This window comes from Anarhichas minor, unplaced genomic scaffold, assembly GCF_050575085.1.
Source record: "Anarhichas minor isolate MPS153535 unplaced genomic scaffold, ASM5057508v1 ptg000024l, whole genome shotgun sequence".
Taxonomy (NCBI): domain Eukaryota; kingdom Metazoa; phylum Chordata; class Actinopteri; order Perciformes; family Anarhichadidae; genus Anarhichas; species Anarhichas minor.
The window spans coordinates 3,338,459-3,362,981 of NW_027466470.1; the positions used below are offsets into that span (position 1 = coordinate 3,338,459).

The 24,523-nt window shown below is 42.3% G+C and overlaps 1 protein-coding gene across 1 annotated transcript in view; it reads right to left on the reverse strand.

Moving 5' to 3' along the window:
- Positions 1–24,523, reverse strand: part of LOC142955968 (contactin-associated protein-like 4) — a 63,607-nt gene that overhangs the window by 10,445 nt on the left and 28,639 nt on the right. The window contains exons 11-19 of the mRNA XM_076097235.1: positions 21,652–21,758; positions 20,295–20,414; positions 19,033–19,233; positions 15,770–15,932; positions 13,860–13,987; positions 13,135–13,305; positions 9,880–10,098; positions 4,190–4,429; positions 298–522 (exon numbers count right to left, since the gene is read on the reverse strand). Of these exons, the coding sequence (XP_075953350.1) occupies positions 298–522; positions 4,190–4,429; positions 9,880–10,098; positions 13,135–13,305; positions 13,860–13,987; positions 15,770–15,932; positions 19,033–19,233; positions 20,295–20,414; positions 21,652–21,758 (1,574 nt within the window). The remainder of the gene's footprint in view (positions 1–297; positions 523–4,189; positions 4,430–9,879; positions 10,099–13,134; positions 13,306–13,859; positions 13,988–15,769; positions 15,933–19,032; positions 19,234–20,294; positions 20,415–21,651; positions 21,759–24,523) is intronic.

A 24,523-nucleotide genomic window follows, 5' to 3' on the forward strand; every position in this document is an offset into this window, starting at 1 on the left:
CTGAGGTTTGAAAAAGGTGGATGAAAACAAGAGAGAACAAATAAGGAGGAAATGAGACAAAGCAAAGGGGAGTAACTAGAGGAATGTTGTATTGATGATAAAGGAGCAAGAAGCTGGTCGATAAAGAGGAGAAGAGGAAGCTTCATTACAAAACGTCTCATCCTCAAGTTTGAATAATCTCGTTCAACAATAATTGAAATAGATGAAACCTAACAAGGAGAACGAAACAAGACACTCCACATGAAGAGTAAACATCTGCCACGCAAACAAACTCCTTCAAAATAAAAGCCTCGTCACCGTGCTTGTTGATGAGCAGGGCCAGGGACTCTCTGTAGTACGAGCTGACATAGAGCAGCAGAGCCGGACTCTGGTTGGTCCTGAAGCTCAGCGAGACGTTCTCTCCTCTCAGCGTCATGTCGGAGTAGATGGAGGACGGCAGGGCGCTGCTGTTCCGGCTCAACTCGTACGGCTCCTTGAAGGTGTAGCTGACGGTCGTGCCCGGCAGGAAGCTGGCCGACACCTCTGGAGAAAGAATATATCTGAAGTGTTACTATTGTACAAAGCAATGATTGTTGAAATACACGTTACTGCTGGGACAATCAAACTTATAAAGATAACTACTTCCACCCCAGATGGGACTTGAACCCACAATCCCAGGCTTAGGAGGCCAGTGCCACTGGGGCCCTGGATGTAGGAGTCACACTAGCACTCAAATCAAACACTTATACCTTTTAATACAGACTGTAGTAGCAGTTTCAAAATGCTATATTCAGCCACGTGTATGCCCATGCTGCTTGCATACGGATGGTCCAGCTTTCACCGGGGCTTCATGGTTTATTTGACACATTGCATATTCATTAAAATGGTAACCAATAAAACACATTAGCTGTAATGCTGCTTTAGTCCCTGGACTAAAGCAGAAAAAGATTGAAAAAGATCGCTTTGTCTGATAAACATTTCAAGAAACAGAAAAACTGAACATATTCTCACATTTGAGAACCAGCTAATTTATTATTTATCACATTATATTTTGTGTTAAACCACATCATCAATTATTCGACTATCAAAATGATTAGATAATAACTGTTCCTTAACTGTTTAAGTGTCTTGTTCAGTATTGGACAATGTCAAGTGACACCCTCGTTAGGTTTTTAATACCACATTAACTAAACTCTACTTTGAAACCTTCAATTTCAAGGGCACAGTACAAAACAAACATATATTTAGACTATCTGTACGGAAATACTTGACTTTAATTAACTTCCAAGGGAAGCGTCGGAGCGGCTCTGCATGTCTGATTAGTTAGCAAGAAAAAAATAAAAGATGTTCTCAAAATATCTGTAGAGCGTTGAAAAGAAAACAGTCGTCATAACTGTCGAGACTTCAGACTTCGAGAAAGTATCAATCAAAATTAGTTTTTAAAACTTAAACAACAACTCGCATACATTAGATTTAACCTCTGCATTTCAGGAGCAGTGGGCTGCTGTGAAGCATCCAGGGATGTGCGGACATGAAGGATTGAACCGGCGACCTTGTGATCAAAGGATAAACCGCTCCCCTCCACTGAGCCAGAGCCGCCCGCACAGCTGCAGCTGTGACTCACAAAGACAGTAACAACACACCGGTGCTCTGACTCACGAGTACGTAAGTAGATATCAATATTTGGTGGGAGAAAGGTCAAAGGGTCCTTTTGAAAAAGTAAAACTGAACTCACGGACGACATGAAGGTCAATGTGATGATGCATTGTTACATAATTAACATCAAACAAACAACTTAGATCCAACACATCAAACGGACTCTATTTCAGGTAACATTTGATGTCACGTGGTAGCTACGTATTCTTATGACGAGCGTTCAGCGCAGTGAAAACGTCTCTGAAATAATACAGATCCTGAACCTTTCATCAACACAGCTTTAACCTTGGCGACTGAGATATATTATGAGCAAACTACAGCAAATACAAAGCAGAAGGAGGGGATGGAGGCAAGGCATTGACGACATACTCCACCCAAAATGTTTGAATATCAAATAGTTTTCTATCTTTAAGCTTCAGGAAGGCCGCCTTTCTTTTGTTGCCTTTCACAGAGAAACGGTTGCTGTGGTCAGATAAATGAAATCAATAAAATGTCCAAATAATCTTCTCAAACCACTTCTGCAGAGACTTCTCTGCCGTCCATCTATAAGGCCAATGTGTCCATAAGCATATCTCTGCCAAAATAATGCTAAATACATACTGTAACTTCTCAATCAATCTTCATTTAAGAACATGTTGAGCATCAAGTTGGTGCCTGGGAGCAAATCAGTAAGAGTTCAGACCAAAGAAACTACTCAGCAGTGGGTTTGTGAGGCTGGAAAAGAAATAGAATTAATAGCGGAGACGTGGGTTGTGCTGCGGGACATCTATGAGGAGTTTCAACATTCTGAAAACGTATCGCGACTGAAATTCACCCTCATTACCAAAACTAGAGACTATCCTGAGAGGGGATCACACCAGCCGTGACGGCAAATTGGCTCAAAGGCTTAAAGTGGTGGGGCCAACGGCAACGGCAACGTCCCCACTTCCTACCCCCCTACTTCCAGCTCGGACCACACTCATCTTCATTATAAACTGAACTATACGCCTGTGAAGTTTCATCATTGCATCCCTCAAAACTGCTTCTATAAATAATGACATTATTTATAATAGATGTACTCATCACTATATTTTATATTTATATATACACAATGAATCAAAAAGTGTAATACTCACAAACATCCAGGGACTTATCACACGCCCTGCAGCTCTACAGAGCTTTTCAGTCTTTCATAACTCATTATTTTAGTCTTACGGCACATTTGCTGTTCCAACTGTGACTTCTCAGCATTAAATGGCAGACACCCAAAGATGGATTATTACTTCGAAAAAAAAAAAAAAAGTCCGAAAAAATGCCCCGTTGGGCCGAAAGCCAATTTGTCCGACAGCCCGCTATCTCACAAACAAACGTTCGTTATTTCAGAAATACACACTCTTACACACACTCCACCTATAGTTAGAGAGATTCACAGCCTGCAATCAGTCGGACCTGCCTCCTAATGCTTCTTACCATTCTTCCTCCGATTGGAAGCATCCGTATGGCTGTTGAAACTAGGCTACACCACTCGGCTGCTCCATGGAGCTCCGTTCTCACAAACAATCGCTCATGTGTGTCCATGAAGACATGAGTAGCTTGTTCTTTTTTAGGGGTTAAAGTCCTCACTACCGTCGCAATACCACAGCTGCATGGACCGCTACGTAATCACTCACAATAAGACTTAATTTACTCAATCTTAACTAGACTTGCGCAGCACATTCAAGTGGAGAACTGTTGTGATTGCTCTGTCCGTGGTGCTGAATCTGCAGGGTTTTGCCCTTAATAGGCTTCCTGTCTGTGTCTGCAGGACAAGCGATTTTACTGTCGTAGACAAATTTCCAATGTCGGAATAAAGATATTTAGTTTTACCTCAGTTGTGCAACGAGCAACCAAGGAGCAAGACTTATAAAAAGCTTGCAAGCCACATGGAGCCAGAGTTCTTGTCTAGTCATCAATTTCTTCTAAAGAACGTGGCTGTAGATTAGAGGCGGTGTGCACACTGCTCCCTGCCTGTGGACCTGTATCACCCACCCCTCATCAACCCAGACATTTCCTGATCGTAACACATAATGGCCTTTTTGTTCTCTATGTTACTGATAGCTTATTTATTTTCTGTTTGCTTTCTAGTGTTAGAGAGAGAGAGAGAGAGAGGTGGACGCTCGTGAGACCACACCAGAGCCCTCCATTGATAATAATAATAATGATTTCAGAGCAATTGGCCTTCAGAGTAATGGTCATTTGTTTTTGGCTGTGGGACATTTTGGGAATTTGGAATAATTGTCCATCAGTCCAATGACATAACAGCAGGCAAAGCAGCGACTACAGCTGGTGAAGGAAGTCAAGCATCTGTCAGCCAAAGAGACAGTTGGTTGAGACAAAAACAAGGCTAAAAGAAGGATGAATATTGGACATTAATCAGGGCTGTTAGCTTGTTATGGATTTCTTCTGCCTTCAAGTGGCAAAAAAAAAACAATGAATGCTGCTTTAATTACCTACAAAATGATTATGAGCCAACTGGTAGAGACACTAACTTCACCAGCCACAGGAAAACTCTACTTATGTGTGTCTGTGCATGTACCTGTATGGCAGAAGACTCCAGTGTATGCTGACAGGCTGCAGTCACAGTGGAAGCCGTTGGCTCCCTCCACACAGCGGCCCTGGTTCTGGCAGAGCGAGCCGTAGCTGCTGCAGTGACCCGGGCAGCCGGCTCGAACCCCCGGGGTGATCTTCGCCCTCTCCTCCAGGTCCAGGGTGACGCCGTTCAGCTGCAGGGAGCGAATACAACCCCGAAAGCCCTTCTGCCTGGACGCTGTGCCTCCTGAAAACATATCAACACGGTGCATGACGTTAGCATTGCATTTTAGACATTTAACTAATGAGCCAAAGCCAGAGCTCCCGGACCAAAGAGGTGACAAATCTTCCTGTCGTTCACCACGGATCTACTTTAACACACCGGTGCACTCCTTGTCCCAGCCCTTGTCTCATTTCTGTGTATTTCCTGTCTTCTAGAGCGAACCCACACGTCGCCTCTGCTCCCCCGGGAGCTCCAAACCGTCAAGACTCTTCTTATAAAATGACACAAAAGATGAAACGGCAACGAGCTGCAGGTGGTAAAAACTGAATCGGGGACGTAAGTTTCATCAGCTATCCGTCTGCCTGATGCCATGCCGGCTGCTCGCTGCATAAGAGGCTGCTTGCCTGTCGAGTAACAGGACATGCAACATGCTCACTGTATTGTTCAATACTTCAGCTACAAAAGACCTATTGTTCGCACACTTCAATCATGACAACCTCCCATTTCTGCGAAGATCACAGATTGAAACTCTTATTGTGTTCAGAGCACAAACTTGGCAGCTCTTTGCTCTCTGAGTTTGAAGCCGACAACTTCCTATTGTTCAGCGGCAGCAGCAGCTTTTCACACCAATAAATCACCGAGCTCCGTTAGACTCTCTGCTCCAGGCCTCCTCCCTCTGCTCTGAGTTGACTCGTGTGAATTATTGAACCGGCAAAAAAAAACACAGGATATGAAACTTGCCTCAACATTTACTCTGACAACACACAATGGAGAGTCATTTGTTATCCTTATTATCCTGAAAATCATTGTTCAACATTTGGGTATTAATATTCAGGACACCGTTAATGACTAGAACAGAAAAATGATAAACTGTCTTTCTTTGAATTGGAAATATTAAAATATTCATTCATGGCACACTGGCTGCTCTCACATGCACTCTCTAATAACATGACCTTACTCGATAGTGCTTCCACTTATGTAAATGCTTTTGTATGTTAATCATCATAAAAGTGTTACTAAAGTTACTACACCGAGTTTTCTGCGTAACAACTCAGAACTCCTTTTAAGCCATCAGACACAGTTACCCAAAAGTCACCACATTTTAAAACGCCGATAGCTCTGCTACCTGAAACATAAGATAACTGATGTCCATGTCAACATTCACTACTCCTTTCATTGCACATGTGCAGCTTTGCCAGGAACTCCTTGCTGAACAAGAGCCAGAGCTGAGATTTTGGAAAAGGATGGCCGCACCTCAAAAGCTTGTAAAAGTCCTAATTCTCCTTTGTGATGGTAGAGAGAACAAAAACACAAGACACCCAGGTTATTCACACTGTTAACAGTCACTCTGGAGGGGTGTATTTCAATCTCTGACCCTTAAATAACTGTGCAGAAAACGTTAGAGAACACAAGAGCTCTTCATCTTCTAAGTTTCAAAAACATACGTCACGCAGGTATCTTCTCAAGGTTTAAAGACACTGATTCAGAGAGTCAATACCTTATTTCTACATTACACCATCTTCTGTATTTTTCACCACTATAAATTCCCACTTCAAAGTGTCCTATCTGATAAATTAGCAGCAAATACAAGATCACAAGGTCACGTGGTCGGATGTTACAGTTCTCTATATTAGATATCTAGATACTTTGTGCTCTTTCCTGGTGATTCAACCGGAAAGAGTTTGCAACTCTGTAGTAAGAACAGAAGAAACCGTTCGCGTTCCTAGAAAGGTTAACATGGCATAACGCGTGTAAAAGTTGTGATCCAGGAAACAGAGACAGATCCCCGAGGACCACCTCTGATCAAAGCAACCACGCAGAGCAAAGGAAAGGTTATTAGAGAGTAAACTCAGCGGGAAACAGGGAGGCTATCAGAGTGGTGAGGATTTTAACCACACTTCCTGCTGTTTCTTCAGCTACGACATGGATTACACGCTCTGCACATCAAATGGAGACAACTGCTTACAGGAAACACTTAAAAGAGTGCAACAACGTGCAGATCAAAGATAACATCAAAGAATCCACACAGAAGTTATCAGTAAGACCTTCAAGACTTCATATCAAACGGCACAACCTCTAGTGTCTCAACATGAGTTCTGCACACTTTGTACTGAAGCCCACGAGAACACATGGGAGTGGGAAACAATTAGCATCAAAGTATTCATCAAAGGTGATGCATGTGCAAGCCTCAACATCACGCATGGAAAGCAACACGTGGAGAGACTGAATCCAAAACTCCAGGAGCTGTGAGAGACTCGACCACATGTCCGACACAACAGCCGCAGCTCGGAGAAGAGAATTAAAAGTCTCGGCATGAAGTCGTGAAATTCTGCAGATAAAAGATCTGAAACGATCCGAGAAGTGAAGCGCGTGAGATAGAGATCAGACAAATAATCCACGACAGTGTGTGGACAGTAGAGTGTGCTGTGCATCAAGCAGTGTCAATAACACAGAATGTCTACTGTGAAATGAAGGATTTTTTAAGTTGAAATCAAAAGAAACATCAAAGGAAAGATGCCTGCAAAAAAAAACATTGTATCTACTCTACTACTATTTTTTGCACCACAGATCGATTTTACATTGATAATATTGTTGTGAACCAGTGGTTATTGCTGAGCATAATTATTCTCCGTGCTCCATCTGTTCACACACCGTAAGATAAAGTCAGACAGGAACACTCCCAATGTGTTGTCAGGTCTGCATGCAGGTTAACTATGATTCAGGCACGATGTGACTTTATCTATCCTCATAATATAACTTGATACAAGTTAGAGAATCTGGCCTGAATGCTAAAAAATCATGACAATAATAACATACTGTGTTCTGTGCCACTGCAAAGAGGACTAGAGGAGAAACAAAAGAACTGCAGTCATCACAGATGAGCTGCTAACCTTCAATGTCATACAGCTTACATCGTATACAGTGCTACAGGAGGATCTCACGTCAATACTGCTGCGCTTCGAGGGAAATGCGAAGCGAAGATCTAAGGAATCCTCAAACTCTTCGTACGTGAGGACGCTTCGCCTGCACACAGCGGCAGAGAGGAGTAAACAGACGGACAGCAATGCGGCACAAATATACAAAAGCTTAACTCCCCAAACAAGGCAGAAATAATTGCTTCTAAACCTTCACAAAGGGAGTTTTTTCTGCATGCATCGCTCAAGCTCACTCAAAACCGCTGCGTATGGGTTTTTTGCACCTACAATGCAAGCAGCAATAAAGGAATTGGAAAATGAACAATGGTGTGGATTATAAATACAAGCCAGGCAATAACACAGCATATTAATCAAAACAATGGGACTCCGTGCCGGATAAAGCATGGCAGGATTATGGCTCATAAATACAGTGTGTACACTGAGATACGGCTCATGCGTTTATACAAACCAACACAGCGGCTTATAATTCAAACAATGGAACAGTTTGCTTTACAAATTCGAGACTCATAAATACAACGCGTGTGGTTCATGAGTTTAAGCGAGCCAATGCTGAGGCATGTGAATCCAAATAAGTCAATACTTGTGTGCTCATGAATGAACATGTGCACAGCAATGCAGCGGCGCCAACGGTCACACAACAGGCCCCGTAAAGCAAGATGAAATCACATCAAGATTGTATTCCTTCCGTGCTTCATGCTCTGTGGTGCTTTGAGAGAAATGCTAACCTCAGCACGCTAACATGCTCACAACGCCGATGCCAACGTGTTGATATTACGACGCTAACGTTCAGCATGTTCACCGTCTTTAGTACAGCATTGGCTGATGGGTAAATCATGTTTTGTATAATAAGAACTTTTATGTTTGATACTTTCTTGCGATAAAGTGCTGTCAAAAAGTGTGGGATTGCCGCTGTTAGTGATTATTTACTAAATTAAGGATCTGTATTATGTAAATATTCATAAGAGGCCTAGTCTGTTATTAAAGTACAAGCGATTCAAGCAGAAACAGGGTTGTTGTTGGTGTGTTCATGGCCCCTCACACAGTACTATAACAGAGCATCGTGCTGCTGACGGACACATTAGCAGCTACTTGGATCAAACCCGAACAGCTCGACCTCAACGCTGCTCCGTCCATCTATTACAAAACCAATCTGGGGATAAATATTAGCATTTTCATCCCAACTCATATGAGACTTACTTCAGTCTACTGTACTGATGGTTCAGAGGTAAACATATATTCGGGTTCAGGCTGATATTCACCTAGATTTCCCCGCTGCCTTCATCCAATCTCACCACTGTTGGCTTGTTTTCCCCACACAGTGTGTGTTTACTGATATGAACTGACATACATAATATTTGCAGAATGAAAAGACCTGATAATAAATGTATTTTCATAGTTTCCCCCGCTGTAGCTCTGGTGAGAGGTCACATGCAGAATTCATAACCGATGGAGTTGAGATGAACCGGGCTGCAGTATTGATGGAGTTTGTGTTGGAGATTCTCAGCTCGCTGATTAATTACATGACAGAACAATCATTCACAAGTTCAGCTTCATTTACAGATTATTTAAAGACCCTCAATGTACACACAACTCTATATGTTACTGCTCCCTGATGCATGCTTTGTTTATCAGACAAGATTATTATTCGTGGTCAGAAACCATCGACTCAGCACTTTCCTATCCGATAGTGCTGAGCAGCTGCCGACATTTAGCCGATAGCAGTTAAGCACTTTGAAACATCATATTTCTTTACACTGTACGACTGTGGATGAAGAGGTAGTGGAAGCGCAGACTCAGCACCTTTTACATCCAACGCTGCCGATCAAACAACAGGATTTAGCTGATAACAGATCAGCCAAAGAAGAGGGAATATTTTGGGCGTTCTTTGGAGGCTCAACACCCTGTGCTACCTGATACCGATTCCTAAACGTTAGCTCCCTAATAGGTTTAGCTGTAGAGGAGGAATGTGTCAGATTGCCATCTTCCATATTTAGCACCGCTTGGTGGCTTAGCATGTTTGAAACAGCTGTGATATTCAAAGGAGTTGGACCTTTTCTCCTCTGGAAAGCAAAAGCAGCAGCACCTGCACAGGTAATTAAGTAAAAAAATCCTCATAGTCTATGTCTTTGCCTGCAATTACGCTGTGCACACAAAGTAGTTGTTGCAAAACTCATAATGACAACAGTGACAGTCAGAGCTCTATTAGAGCTGACACATTCCGCTAATTGGTATTCAAATTAACATGACTTCATTGTTACGCACAAAACGCTGCTCTCTGCTGGCGCATCAATCACAAACACAGAAAACAACGGCAGCTTGCAGAAGGAAAGAGGAAAATCTGTCACAACTGGACACAGAAAATCACGTAATAAACTAGAGAAAAGAGAAGATAATGTGTGAGAAGATATACCGGAGTGTATATTGTGTATTTACATCAAAGACTGTGTGTGTGTGAGGGAGAGGTATTAGAATAAGAGACGTCAAGGTCACCAGTGCTGCTGCTAATGAGGGAGCTGTTCACATCGTTCTCATCCTCACCTATGAACAGCTGGCTGTTGAGCTGCAGGTGGAGGTGTCCGTCAGCAGGAGCCTCCTGTGTGGCGACAGGAAGTCCGTCCAGACGAAGCGACGCCTCCTTGACGTTCCGCTCGGCTCGGACTCGATGCCACCGGTTGTCGTTCAGGGGGACGCTCGACTCCACGCGAACCTCCAGCGGCCCGTTGCCAACATCGAAGGAGAAAAGCACCTGAGTGGAGGCTGATGGAGGGAGGGAGAGGGGGGGGGGGGGGGGGAAGGGGGAGTCAGAGGTAAAAGTCTGATTTATAGAAAGGACGGCGACGAAGGGAGAACAAAAAGAAGAGAAGCGAATGACCAGAAAGAAAAAATAATTATGGTTTAAATGGGTAGATCATCCGGCCAGTAGACTATTTACCTCATTAGCATGATTAACAAAGTAAACAACACATTGACATACATGTTTTTTTCAGAGGAAATGTTTAAAGTCATCTCACAGCTGGAGATTCAGACCTATAGATAAATGGAGACTGATCAGTTGCTTCATACGAGCCTTTTTATTATTCTGGTCTTGTGGAGGTTCTTCAACTTTATTATCATGCTGAAGGAGATTTGATTTGCAGACCAGCATTAAGCCTGCACGTAACAGGAATATACTGACGACAATATCAAATGACATCTGTACAACATCTGCATGTGTTGAAATGAGAAGAACTTTATTAAAAATCCTGCCTCACTCTGCCTCAGCAACATTCTACTTTTAGGTATTAACTGCTAAAAAAAACTTCCCACCTTCTCTCTTGAAATAAAGTTTATTTATTTATTCAGCTAATTTATAGTAATTTGCAGCTGAGGAATTTAAACCTTTGTGAATGTTTAACACCAATTACTTTGTTAACACAGAATAAACTGCAGCTTACTACTTACGTCAACGTAATTTTGTTTCATCCATTTCCCATAAAATTCACTGATGCTATCTTCTAAAGTCAGCTTTAACGTACTAGCTTTAATCTGTGCTGTCTGAACACTTCTCCAGTGTTTGCTTCTCTCTCCTGCTGTGATTACAGACATGACGGACTCCTCGACTCCCCCGTGGACTCGCTTCTTTTGACGACTCGTGACATTTTGCCCCAAAACATCCAGGGTTTGTGCGAAATGGTGTTCCGTAAAAGGCAGCTAAAAAACATTATATTAAATAAACGACAATATTAGATCGTCTGTCAAAACTTCCCCGTCCTTACTTAGACCTGTGAGGCGAGCCACACAACATAGTGCTGAGAAACTCTCAGCTCCAAGGCTTTATTTTGGGGGATTTTTAATGAGATTTTTCTTTACTTCTGAAACAAACTGTTTCCCTCCAGCGCTCTCTTGTTGCTCCTTTCAAGCGGTCTGCTCAGAACAAAAAAGTTCCTGTCATGTTCATTCCAACAAAAAGGAGTTGATTTAGGAGACTAGAGGCATCTCGTCCTTTGTGATTTTGGAAGGAGAAGATGCATTGCTCCGAGAGCACAGAACAAGATGAAACAATATCCCAGCATCATACAGTAACTTCATTTAGAAATGGTTCTCTGAGGAAGCAGACAGCAGAGCAGCAGTATTCAGAGCGGAGAACAACCACACTGACAATGATTTCCCCCGAGGACCGGCGGCTGTTGGTGCAGCAGTGTCCCCGTATTAGATTCTGTGCGTGTCCCTTCAAATCCCATTTTTAAGAAGATGCAAAATGCAGCACATGTAAAACTGCAAACTAAACCAAAGTAAACTGGTGGACTGGGATGATTCAAAGTGACTCTCATCACTGCTTCAAGGCATCTATACGAGATCCTCTAAACACCAGACGCCATGTCTGCTCATAAACACATATCTCATATCTGGCTGCATAACCATGAGCATAAAGAAAACCCTTGTGGGTATTTCCGCCACATTTTAAATGACAACACACCGATGAGGGCTGTAAAGGTGTCACACCCACCCACCACAATGTTGTGGTACCCATAAAGTAAAAAAGACCCTGTTGGTTATTGCTGTTGTATTCTAAATGATATTCACTTTGGGTAAAAGCTAGAACGCTGTATAAAACAGAGAGCTGAAACCGAGTACGATTACCGCCTCACTGTTTAATGCCTCCGCCAACAAGTCACATTGCAGTCTCCATCCATGTGAATTCTTCAGTTGTGGCTCAAGTGACCTTTGACCACCAACTTATAATCAGTTCATCCTCGAGTCCAGGTACAGGTTTGTCCAGGCGTTCCTGGGATATCGGCGTGAAGGCATAAAAACATTGTCTGAGCTCCGAAGACAGAAAGCTAAAGAGAAACAAAGAAGAGTTGATCGTTGTGCTTTCATTCTCAAAAGACGATAAACCATTGATGAAGCAAAGAGCAAATAACTGCGCATACATTTCAGATTTGGTCTGATTTTGCAGCATGTAAATCAGCGTTTTACATTTCTTACTCTGTCCAATTTAAAGAAGCAATAAATGTCTCCTTTATTATGCCACTTAAGACTTTTGTGGAGTTTTGGTTCACTTTGGTCAGAGCTATCATGTCTTTATGCTAAGCTAGTGTAGCAAGCGGTGAAAATGTCCCCGCTGGGCCACCGTATGAAGGGCCAGTGGCTCACTTGGAAGAAGGTGATGTCGCCGTAATGCATCAGAATTAAACAGCATTTGAATCAGTGTGAGGACAGATGATGGCGTTCTTTGCTGCTGTTACCAGCTCTGTCAAATGAGATCACAGCACGCAAACAAAGTCCTGATGAAGCAGATACACTTCACATATAACAGTACGGTTCTTTCCTAAAATCAATTTGAGAATATTAAATGTTAAAGAGAGACATTTCAGATTTACTGTGACAGTTTACAATGATATTTGGTGAGAAATAGTGAGTTTACAGCCCCGGTGCACAAAGCCAGTTTGGTGAGGAAGAACTAAGACAGAGCACGGGCCTCAACCCAATCCAACACCTTTGGGTTGAACACTGGCTGACTTCAATAATGCTCTTGTGGCTGAATGAGGTCAAATCCCTGCAGCCAGATGCCAAATATTTGTGGAAAGGCTTCCCAGCTTCCCTGAGCAGAAGTTAAATTCAGGTCAGGAAGGTCAAGACAGCTGAGTTCAACCTTAAATAAACAATATTTTCCCTCCAGAATACTTTGCTATGGATTAAGTCTGTAACCTCAGGGTTTTTACACGGATCCAGATTAGACTCTGACTTCCAGGTTTCACTGACACATCGCTCTAATCCGGATTGAATCTTCACCCTCCAGATCCTACTCACAGATCAATTCGATCCGGATGAAGTCTTTGATGCCCAGGTTTTCCAGGAAGACACCGGAGGAGGCCGTGGTTTTAAACAGGAAGGAGATGTCTGCGCTCAGCTCTCCGTGGAAGGTGGGGAAGTGGAGGTACGACGTCTCCTTGTCGAAAAACGCAGCGTTCCAGAAGTTCTCTGAGAAACACGATGAAAGCCCACCGTCAACATCTTTGAATGGATATCACGCAGCAAACAAATGAGGCGTGACGTTCAGTTAATGAGCTTACACAAGGGGCTGATTTCTGTTACGTGGTTTGTCTGATCGTGTCACATATTTATTCATATGCCCGGTTAGAAATAGAACGGCTGTAATTACTAATAATTAGCAAAACAGCCTGCTTTGTTCTACCTTGTAATGCATTTAATGAGAAGCGAGAGTGGGGAAATTAAAAAGGAAGTATTCATTAGCAACAGTTCTGCTAATGATAATTAGCTTCTAGATGTTCTTACCCGGGAGAATTCACACTAAACACCTAACATTGTGTTTCCATATCAACAACAGGCCTGAGAGGAATCAGTCTCTCAGGAATAACGAGTTATTATCGGCTGATGGATTAAAAAACTCTGTCTGAATGTGAATTTAAGTCCTTCCACCAGTTCAACAAAACAAGGAAACAGTATTTTCCAGAATAGAAATATTTCTGTCATCTCTCCATCATGTGTAACCAGGCAACCAGAGCTGGACTTACTGTCTCCATAACAACTGAGCGGTCCCACTCTGTAGGCGGCCTCTGACTCCGGCCTCTGGATGTCACCCAGCACCAGAGACCTGACAGGGAGGCTCTCCTCATGGGTGAGCAGGCCCGAGTCTTCAGTCCTGGGGGAGGACGAGGAGCAGGAGGAAGAGGAGAGGGAGAGCAGAGATGAAGAACAAAAAGGAGAAAGAGTAGGAGGTGACGGAGGGAGTGACAGAAAAAGAAGAAGAAGGAAGAAATAATCAGGATTTGGAGAAGAAGAGAATGAGAAAGAAGGAAAAGGTTGAGGAGATGATGAAGAAGAAGAAAGACAGGGAAGAAACGGAATGACAGAGAAGGTCAATAAGGAGGAGGAGGAGAAGGAGGGGAAGAGATGAAAAAGCAAAGGGAGGAGGACAAGAGGAAGAGATGAAAAGTGGAGGAGGAAGAGGAGAAGGGAAGAGATGAAGTGACAAGACAGAGGGGAAGAAATAAAGAGTGAGGAGGAGGAGGAAGAGAAAGGGGGGAGAAAATGAAGATGACGCACAAGGTATAGGAGGTGATAGTGGGATGGAGGAGGAAGAAAGAACAGAGAAAGAACAAAAAGGGAGGATAGGGGAAGAGAGGAAGAAGAAGAGGAAGTAGAGGAAGAATAAGTAGTAGAAGAAGAGGACGAGGAGGAAAATGACGGGCAAGAGGAAAGATTAAAAGGGAGAAGGAAGAAGAGAAGGGAAGAGGGGAGGAGATGAAGGAGGGAGACAGAGGGAAAGCAATAAAGAGTGAGGAGGGGGGAGGAAAAGAAGACGAAAGACAATGAAGAGGAGGCGATGAAGGGATGGAAGAGGAAGGAGAAGGAGAAGCAAAACAGGGGAAAATAAATGGGAATTGGGCAAGAAAAGAGAATGAGAATGAAGGCAGTACAAGGAGGAAGGGGGAAGAAAGGAAGAAGAAAAGGAAGTAGAAGAAGTAGAAGAGGACAAGGAGGAAAAGAAGGAGGAGGAGGAGAAGAAAGAGAGATGAAGAAAAAGAAAAGGAACCAAGAAATGAAATAGAAGCAGAAGAAGTGGAAGGAACAGAGAGAAGGCAATGAGATGATTCATATTAGTATAAATAACCTAAGAAAAAAAGTCAAAGAACTTTTATATTCAATCAAAAACTTTGACATAAATGCTCATTAATATGCTCATTTGTCTGTCTGGTAGAAAACACAACAGGCTTCAATAAGCGGACACAACCTGTGCCGTCTCAGACAATTTTCCAACCTGACATTGAAATGGTGAGCCGGGTCGTATCATTTCCACCCTGACGCTCAACACTCCATCCATGCCAATTTCTGTGAGAGCTATTTTCCAAAGCAGCGCTCCAGACAGACAGCTGAGTGAGCAGCTCCCGTCCATTTACACCCATGTTCAGCTCTATGGGCCTCTGATAATCTACATGTCCATCTCGATGTCAGGACAGACATTTTTCCGGGACTGGAAGCGAGAGGTGTACCTTCACTCTGAGGGTTTTCTGATGAATGGTTCGTAAAAACTGTGTCAGCATTGAACAGTTTGACAGTTTGAAACCGAGAGGTAGATGTAAGGAATGAGCCGATCATAACGCCCATCATGCACCTGCAGAGTGAGGTGTCAAATCTCTACTTTGCAGGCCATGTTTCTGAGTTTTGGTTCGGTGAAAGATGTCCTGTTTTGTTGAATATATTGTCGCCGGAGGGACTGCAAATAAAAATGCAGTCCAATCTAACAATGGTCACAAAATGTACCGTAGATACATCATCATCTTTAGGACAAAGTTATCAACAAGAGGGTTAAAGGAGTTTTTTCACTCAGTGTAAATAATCAATCAAACAAGAATGATTAATCTTTGCTTATACAGTAATAATAATCATGTCTATATATATATATATATATTAAGTTCAGTACCACTCTATGCGGTCGGCGTCACAGTTGCAGTAGTGCTGTGGGTCCACGCAGTCGCCCTGCAGGCCGCAGACACACTGCTGGCTGCCCGGCTGAGCTCCGCCCCAATAAGTCTGGACACGACCGGCACCGGGACCACCGAGCCACCAGCTGAACGGAGAGCCCTCTGAAACACACACACGAGCAAACACACCTTTAACTTCTCCGATCATCTCATATTATTATCATATATTCCCGCCACAAGAAGGACGATTATTCCCTAAAGAGCTGAGCCAAAGCTAATTAACTAATTAACAAAAACATGGTTAAAAAAAGGAAAACTAAAGCAACATTTAATTCTTTGTGAGCCGCATTATGTCCTGAGATGAACAGCGCAGTGAGGAAATAGTTGAGCGCTGTACGGGAAAGAGACCCCATCAGTCAGCCTCTCAAGATGAATCCAGTGTTTGAAGCTGGGGGAAGTCTGCCAGCTCCTGCCCCTTATGCTGAATACATTGTTTTTGGATGGAGGGCGATGATACTATATGGTGAAAAGATGTATTTCGCATCTCTAGGGTGCGTAGGTGGAGAGGAAAGAGAGAAGGTGATTGGAAAGGTCTCTGCTGAGTCTGCAATTCTTTATTTTCCCAGAGAGCAGCGGGGGGGGGGGGGGGGGGTGGTTTGTAATGGAACTTCTATCTCTCTGCCCATTCTGCTTTTTCCACCACTTTCATCCATCATTTTGTTATCCGCCCCCCCAAAAAAAAAGTTGCTTAACCACTCAAATTTCTGTCTCATGTAGTCTTGGCAGTTCCACAGTAGAGATAAACTTCGAGGATGTCCACTGGATCACTGCCAATCTAAAGAATGCCTAATAAAGGACTTAAAACCTTTACTTGGTCTTCCTGGATCCACCTTCAGGGAATTACCAGACAAATTGCGTCTGATACATTTTTTCTGATTAATTATTTGACTAATTGTTTCACCACTTTTTCTAGTCAAATACACAGAACAATTAACAACGCTGAGAATCTACAGCACAGCGTCGCTTCGAGGTAATTGTTAAAATGTTTATACCACGTTAACCATCATAGATTTATAAATTAGCATGCTAACATTTGATAATTATCTCTAAACACAAAGCAGAGGCTGATGGGAATATCATTAGTTGTGCAGGTATTTGGTTATAAACTGAATGAATGTGAACCAATCTGAATGGTAATTCATTCATTCATTAAACTGACATAAAATCTTAGGCACAAAGAATTGCAAATAAGAAACATTATAATAAATAAAATAACTAAGATTTAAAGCAAATGAATCAACTAAAACAAGAACAACTGGAACTGAAGTAGGATGAAATAAAAAATGCAAAGCTTTACATTTTTTTTGCATGTTATTCCATGTTGCAAGTGCACAATGAGACAAACTGAACTTTCCACGCTCAGTAAACACATTATGCAGCATAATCCAATCATTTGAGCGTGTTCGATAAGGTCCTACATCAAAGACAACAATGGATCAATGCGAGGGGGTTAAAAAACCCAGTAAGGGCCTCGTAAATAAAACAAAACCCTGAATCTATCACGTCTCACAGAGACAGAGGGGACACCCAACCTCAGCATACAGCTCACAATGATGAGTGTTATAATGTCCCTCTGATAGATGTCGAGACATTTCACTCAAAATCACAAATGTCAACATCATGGTGGCGCTACAGAAAAAGCTAAAAGAACACCAACGTCAGCAGCATTCATTCTCTAGTCTTCACGTCTGTACTCAAGTAATAACACTCAGAGATCAGTCTGGATCATGGTGGTGAACGACAAACCTATAGAGTCACACTGCTCACATGGACACGTGTCCCTGGTGTATCTATAGTGTTTCTTTACACTTAACGATGCTTTTTCTTGTATTATGGACTCGACAGGAAAGTGTTAGCTGCTGCGTTACCAAGAACAATTCAATGGAACTTGGTGATCGAAGTGATTCACCCTCTTGTTCTAACGCTCACCACCTCTGAGTCAATACCAGCACAAGAAAAACACATGGTTTAACAAAGGAAACGCTGATCTGACTCAATACTCATTTCTCAAAAGGAGGAGGTATTAAACAAATCCTGAAAAATCCATTTGTCTGACTCATTAGTGAAAGAGAAGAAAATCCCTGAAACCACATCTGGTTTTCAGTAAAGAGCGTAATGATTTTGCTCTGGTGGAGAGAGAGAGAGAGTCCCCGCAGAAGAGAGCCTGCTTAACAAAGCTTTCATTATCTTTTATTTAACCCAACTAGACAATTAAGAACAAGCTCTTGTTTACAGTCTTTTCTGATTTGCACTTGAGGGGTATTGAGAGAACAGGGAGGAACCAAAGCCCTAGAGGGCTCTCCCTGAAATAAGATTAAAGGATTAAAAGATTAAGTTTAGATAAGAAAGTGAGATCTACTTTCTAAGTATAATCACAAACACAGACTTTAATAAGATGTTGGCTCCAGTAGAGTTCATTAAATGTGTTCAAAGACAAAGTAAGAAACTGACTTATGAACGCTCTGCATTCTGTCATTTACAGAGAGGCAATAACAAAATGAGTCAAAATATGAATAAAACAGCACAGTATGTCTATTCAATGTGTACCTAGCAGCTGGTTAGCTTAGCTTAGCACACAGACTAGAAACAGGGGGAACAGTTAGCCTGGCTCTGTACAATATTAACAAAATCTGCACCTCTAAAGTTCACAAATTAACATGTTCAATCAACACTTATTTATTCAAAGTGTAGAAACACCAATTTGCAATTTCAATGGTGGATTATGTGCCAGACTATTTCTGGCTTCTGAGTAGAAGAAACTCCAGGAATGTACTGGTTCCAGCCAAGAAATAGACGTAAAATAATAGTCTGGCACATAATCCCTGTAAAACAGCAAATTGTAATTTTTACACTGCTGTGTTTGTGCGGATTAAACAAACATCATATGATGTGTTAATACATGAGCTTTGGAGGTTCTGGTCAGCAGATTCTGAGACCTTCCGTCAGAGCCAGGCGAGCTGCTTCCCTCTGTTTCCAAACTGTAGCCTGGTTCAGACACCAGAGTCGTATCAATCTTCACATCGAGCTCTGTAAGCCTGTTTCCCAAAATGTCAAACTATTCCTTCTAAGTTAAGAGAGTAAATACTTGGCTGGGCAGCTGTTCCAGGTGAGCAACTCTATATCTGACAGCATGAGACGAGCTGTACCCTATAAAGAAAACAACATGAGGAAACATCCAGCAACTTTCCTGATGAGGCTTTACCTGGAGTGTTGAGGAGGCGGGACTTCCTGCAGTGGTAGGACAGCTCCTGTTCGCAGTGCTCCGATTGGCTGATGACGGCCAATAGCTGCTCCTCTTCTGTGGAGTAGTCAAAGTGAACCGAGTGCTGGTCTACACCTGGAGACGGTCGGACTCTGGTCAGCTCTGTGTTGTTGTGCTGGATCACCATCCACGTGTTCTCCTCTGGTGGGGGATAGATAGATAGATACGTTTGTCTCTTATTACTGATAAATTACTGTTATTGATTGATTTGTAAATTATTCTTTCTTGTTTGTCATATATGTGGTATCATACACTTGCCTTTGCAACATCATTACCCATTCATGGAAAGAGAGATAATCTATATTTGGGGATGTAGGCTTATCATCCATTTTACCAAAAGTTAGGGGTATATATATATATATATATATATATATATATACCCATATATGGAGTATGGATTAAATTATTGATATATTACCTGTTTGTTAGTGAGTTTTAAAGTTGCTTGGTAGCTGTATTTTTAAACTTTATTTATGTCTATTTTCGAGAGCCAGTCCAGCTGTTTCCCTACTTTTCTTTATGCTAAGCTAAGCTAATCACCTCTGGCTGTAGCTCTATATTTAGAAAACAGGCATGACAGTGGTATCAATATTTTCCTACCAATCTGGGAAAAACTGCTTCTGCTGTTATAATCGTCAATGACATCTAAAAATCAAAAGACTTATACCTCAAGCAATTAATTTACCTGTTAACTGCTTTGAGTGTTACACTATCTTGCTTATTGTGACATATTTATGAACGTCTGCTCTTCTTTATTTCTCAGTCTAACAGGCATGTATTGAGGATAAACTGTATACTCTGACAACCCACCCTATCTGAATTAAGATGAACTAAATCACACATCTTTGAAGTTAAATTTATGAAAAAGTGACGGATACAGAGAGAAAACAAAAGAAACAGAGAGTGGGAGAATAAAAGAACATCATCACTATTAAGATTTATATACGTACACAAATTATATGAAGCAGAGAGACTTAATTATTCATATTCATATGATTAAACAAAAGACATGACCGAAGAAAAAGGGGGATGGAAGATAAAGTGGATCAGAGCCTGATGAGAGGAGCATCATCATTTACAATTATGTAAATTTTAATCATAAAAAAACGTTGAGTGATGATACGAGGATGAGGGGGAGTGAAAGTGAGTGTGTGTGTGTGTGTGTGTGTGTGTGTGTGTGTGTGTGTGTGTGTGTGTGTCACCTGTTATGTTGCAGTAGACCAGCTGCGGTCTGATTGGTCCGCTGCCGTCCACGTCGATATAAAAATGTCCCGACGTGTTGCCGTTGTGTTTGTACGCCTCGCAGGACTGTTCGTACACAGCTGGGAGGAAGATAATGAGATCAGCTCAACATGAATCACATCAACACGTCGGCTGGCAGACGCACACAGGAGCTGTGAGGGGAGGAGGACTACACACTGTGGAGGATTGTGGGGACTGCCGCCATTGAATCACTGTCTCATAACCAGAGTGAAGACAATCATCTTCAGTTTTATTTCTGCAGCCGGCGTCCCGTAAAGTAAAGATTAATCCAACTGGAGAGGACATGACTGATGGGAGTACAGAGACTCGATAAATACAACTTTAGACCTTCAGCAGCCCTGCCTCTTCCTCTCTGTGTCCATGAGTCTTCCTCCCTCCTCTCTCTGCCTCTCACACACACACACACACACACACACACACACACACACACACACACACACACACTACACACACACACACACACTACACACACCAGTTCATCCTCTGCAATCAAAGAATCAAGGCCTTCCAGTCAAATCCATATCTCAAGGTTCCCACACTCTGCTCACCTGTTTCTCTCTTCTGCTCGACAGCCAGAGGCCTTTTATTCATCACATTCCCTCAGTGTGGTTAGAAAAAGGTTTCCACAGAAAACACCAGCAATAAAAATGAGACCAGGGGCGAAGCGTGTGGGAAACGCTCCTCTTTTGGTTTCAAGGATTTGACTCGAGGGAATCGGCACCTCACCGCCGGTGGTTTCATTTATTCATTCAGCATTTGGCAGTTTAGTCACAGCTACAGTCTCATTGACCTTCGTCATATCTCTCACATGCAAACAGGCTTTATGATACTATAACCACTGGAAGGAAGAGGTGTGCAGATATCAAACATAGCTCACGGGAGGTAACACTGTCAGCTCTTTCAGCACTGTTGCTGTTGTTTGCGCTGCTAGCACTGTTAGCATCGTTAGCTTCTAGCTTTCTGTGATTTGTTTTTCTTGCATTATGTATGAAGCAGCTGCCTTTTTAAGTGTGCCAAACGAATGAAAACGTATAATCTTTGTTTATTGTGTTAATGTTTGAATGGCTTTGTACCACAGTATGTTTCATCTAATTGTATTTCTTTCTCTGTTTGTTCAGCCTCTCATTTTAAATTATGCAGGAGGCAAGAAAATCATCATTATTCTGTTCGACACACTGCCTCATTCTTATTCTTTTTTAATGCCATCAGTCCTGTGCCACCCTGCTCCCTGTCTATGCGTCTCTCTTCATACAGATTGGTGGTCATGTGCTCATGTTGGGCCGACGGGTGACTTACAGCTGTGGCAGGTCGCTCCGCTGTAGCCGCTCTCAGAGCAGTTACAGTGGAAGACGGTCCAGGACTGACTGCAGCGGCCGCCATGCTCACAACGACTGGGAGAACACCTGAGAGAGAGAGAGAGAGAGAGAGAGAGAGAGAGAGAGAGAGAGAGAGAGAGAGAAATACATTTATCAGGGTTGATTTATTTGCTTGTTATGGTAACGTAACCTTTTGGAAACAGTTCTCCTGGATCTTCTGCCAAATAACAAAAAAGGCAGCTGAAACCAAAACACTGCTTTTATCTTTCAGCGTCTGGAGGAGTTAACATTTTATATGAAATCACCGTTTATATTTTGGCTGATTCACCTTCATCTTACAGCACAGGGAGTAAAAATGGCTCTTCAGCATAACTGCATTTGCACACATGGTTCTCGTAAACCCAAATTAAAAGATACACTCCCTGATTTTGTCATAAAACCCAATCACAAAATGTCATCCTGGCCACTGTGATTTGTGTTGAGATAAAAATAAAACATCCACAGTGAGTTAAGAGTTATGGTTTTTTAATTTGAATGTGCTATAAAAAATATCAGGGAGGGTATATCCTCGCAGTAAGAAGTTTGATTACAGCATTTGCATGGTTCATAGCATCGTCTGGATCCTAGAATAAGATAACGGTAGAAGGAAATAGAGAAAAGGAATATACTGTAACAATCAATGTACAGTGAATCTACAGAGCATTTCAATGTTGTTTCTATTAGTTTAATCTCTAAAAGCAGAGATCAGAATATGAACGTAGAACCTGTGGGCAATGGGACAAGATATTTTGGTATCGGAATGGTTCTATTTTCCGTTTGTAGTCCGAGCAGTATCGACCAATCACGTTTTAGCAGGCAAAACAAAGCATCGACTGCTGAGTAATCCAGAAGAGTTGATGTATCGTGGAAGAGGAACTCCACCGATCTGGCACATCAAGAGTGTGTTCACGGGTTTTGGGTTGTTCTTCTGCACAAGTCTGATGAATGGTCTCAAGTGATGTCACTTGAGTCCGAATCGCTGGTGCTGAAGACTAAAATCTGGGGGCGTGAAGTCGAGTTGCATTGTGGGTAATATAGGCGCCAGGTTTTGACAGAAACGTGGCATTTTGCTGTATCGGTTTAAAAAGAGACTAAATCGACGGTGCACACTTTCAAGGGAACTGAAATAAGTGATGCATAACGTTTGCCTTACTGTGGTTATGATGAAAGCATTAGTGGACATTTAAAAGCCATGAGCGTCCTCTGACTGACACAGACAATGTCTTGCTCGGCCCCTCCTGCTTCATCTTTATGAGAATAGTATTGATAGGGGGCACTATGCTTTCAAACTGCACCACCTTTCAAAGAGAAAACTAACTTCATTAAACTAAATGAGCCTCGTATGAAACGCAGCTTTCCATTTCTCGAGGAGAAAAACCTTTTAGTCGAAGCTCTTCAAGGTTGACGTCAAATAGAACATCTTACATTTTTAATATCGGTTTATACATTTATAAAGTTTTGGGAGGTTGTTGAAAAAAAAAAACTTTTTTGTGTTGAATGAAAAGATGTCTCCTGCAGACAAAATTAATTTGAAACACCTTTCAACCTTCCCCAGTGGGATCAAAAGATTCATTTCATTACTTTCTCGCTTTAGATGCTTCTTTCATTTAATGTAAAAAAGGAAGTTTGCCGCTGAATAGAAAATATTCTTTTAACTTCTTCTCAGCAGCAGAATGAACCGAGCTTCTCTTCTAAAGTGCCGCCACACTGTTTGCAGAAGCTCTATGAGCACAGCTCCCAGGAGACGTGAGTGAAGCTGTGTGTGCTATTTATAGATAAGCATACTGCTGTAACCATCATGACATCAGTCCTGTGTGGGAGGGAGGAGAGGGGACGAAGGGAACCGAAGGAGGGCGGCAGCGAAAATTCACCTATTTGACACTGAAAGTGAAATTGTCACATTAGAAATGGAACGCTCCATTTTGTGTTTTTCTGTCTCTGCGTGAAGATGATGAACAGTTTACTGGATGTGGGAGGTCTGGAAGCTGCCGTGAGAGCTCAGCAAATGAAAAACAATAGGAGGAAAAGTATTCATATTTATGAGGATCTATTTCTACAGTTCAACATACTCACAGATTCTAAGATGAGCGGCAATATCGCGTGTAAATGCGACTCCTAACCCGAGGGCCGCTGAACGTAATTCATGAAAGCCAATGATCGGGTCATTTTTCTTAAACTTATGTAGCAGAAATGTTGGCAGTGGAAGAAAAAGCCAACAGCATGCAACCATATTGTAGGAAATCCCAGAGCCAGATGCCTCAAAACCTTTTGCACATAAAAAACAAAACTATCGACGTTAAACCGACACTTTGTTTTGAACAACACAGCTAATCCCACGCGTGAGATACTTAAAGACATCCTGTGACCTCATTCTGCTGAGGAAAAGACAGACAGACTCAGGACGACAGGAGACGATGAGTAACAGTGTGTGTTTTTTTATCCACACTGGTTGCTGTCCATCTGTTGCAAGACCGGCTGGCACCTCCGGGAGGCTTGAGACAAACACACACACAGTTTTACGTCATCTGTGTTTAAGAAGCTTGACGGTTGGTCTATGTTGTGTTGTTAAATACATGTTTTAGAGCGTGTTTACTTCTATAAACATGTGACAGCGTTTGAGTGTGTTCGCCCAAACCCAGGGTGGAATATTGAAGAGCAAACAGAAGACTGTGCAGAATCTTTTCTCAAGATAAAAGCGCTGACTAAGCAGCCTGTCTGCCTGCTACAGTGTGACTTTTACCTCCATTTATCTCTACGAGTGCGCTGGAGCCTCGCAGATAAAGCATTTCACTTTAAATTCACATTACCACACA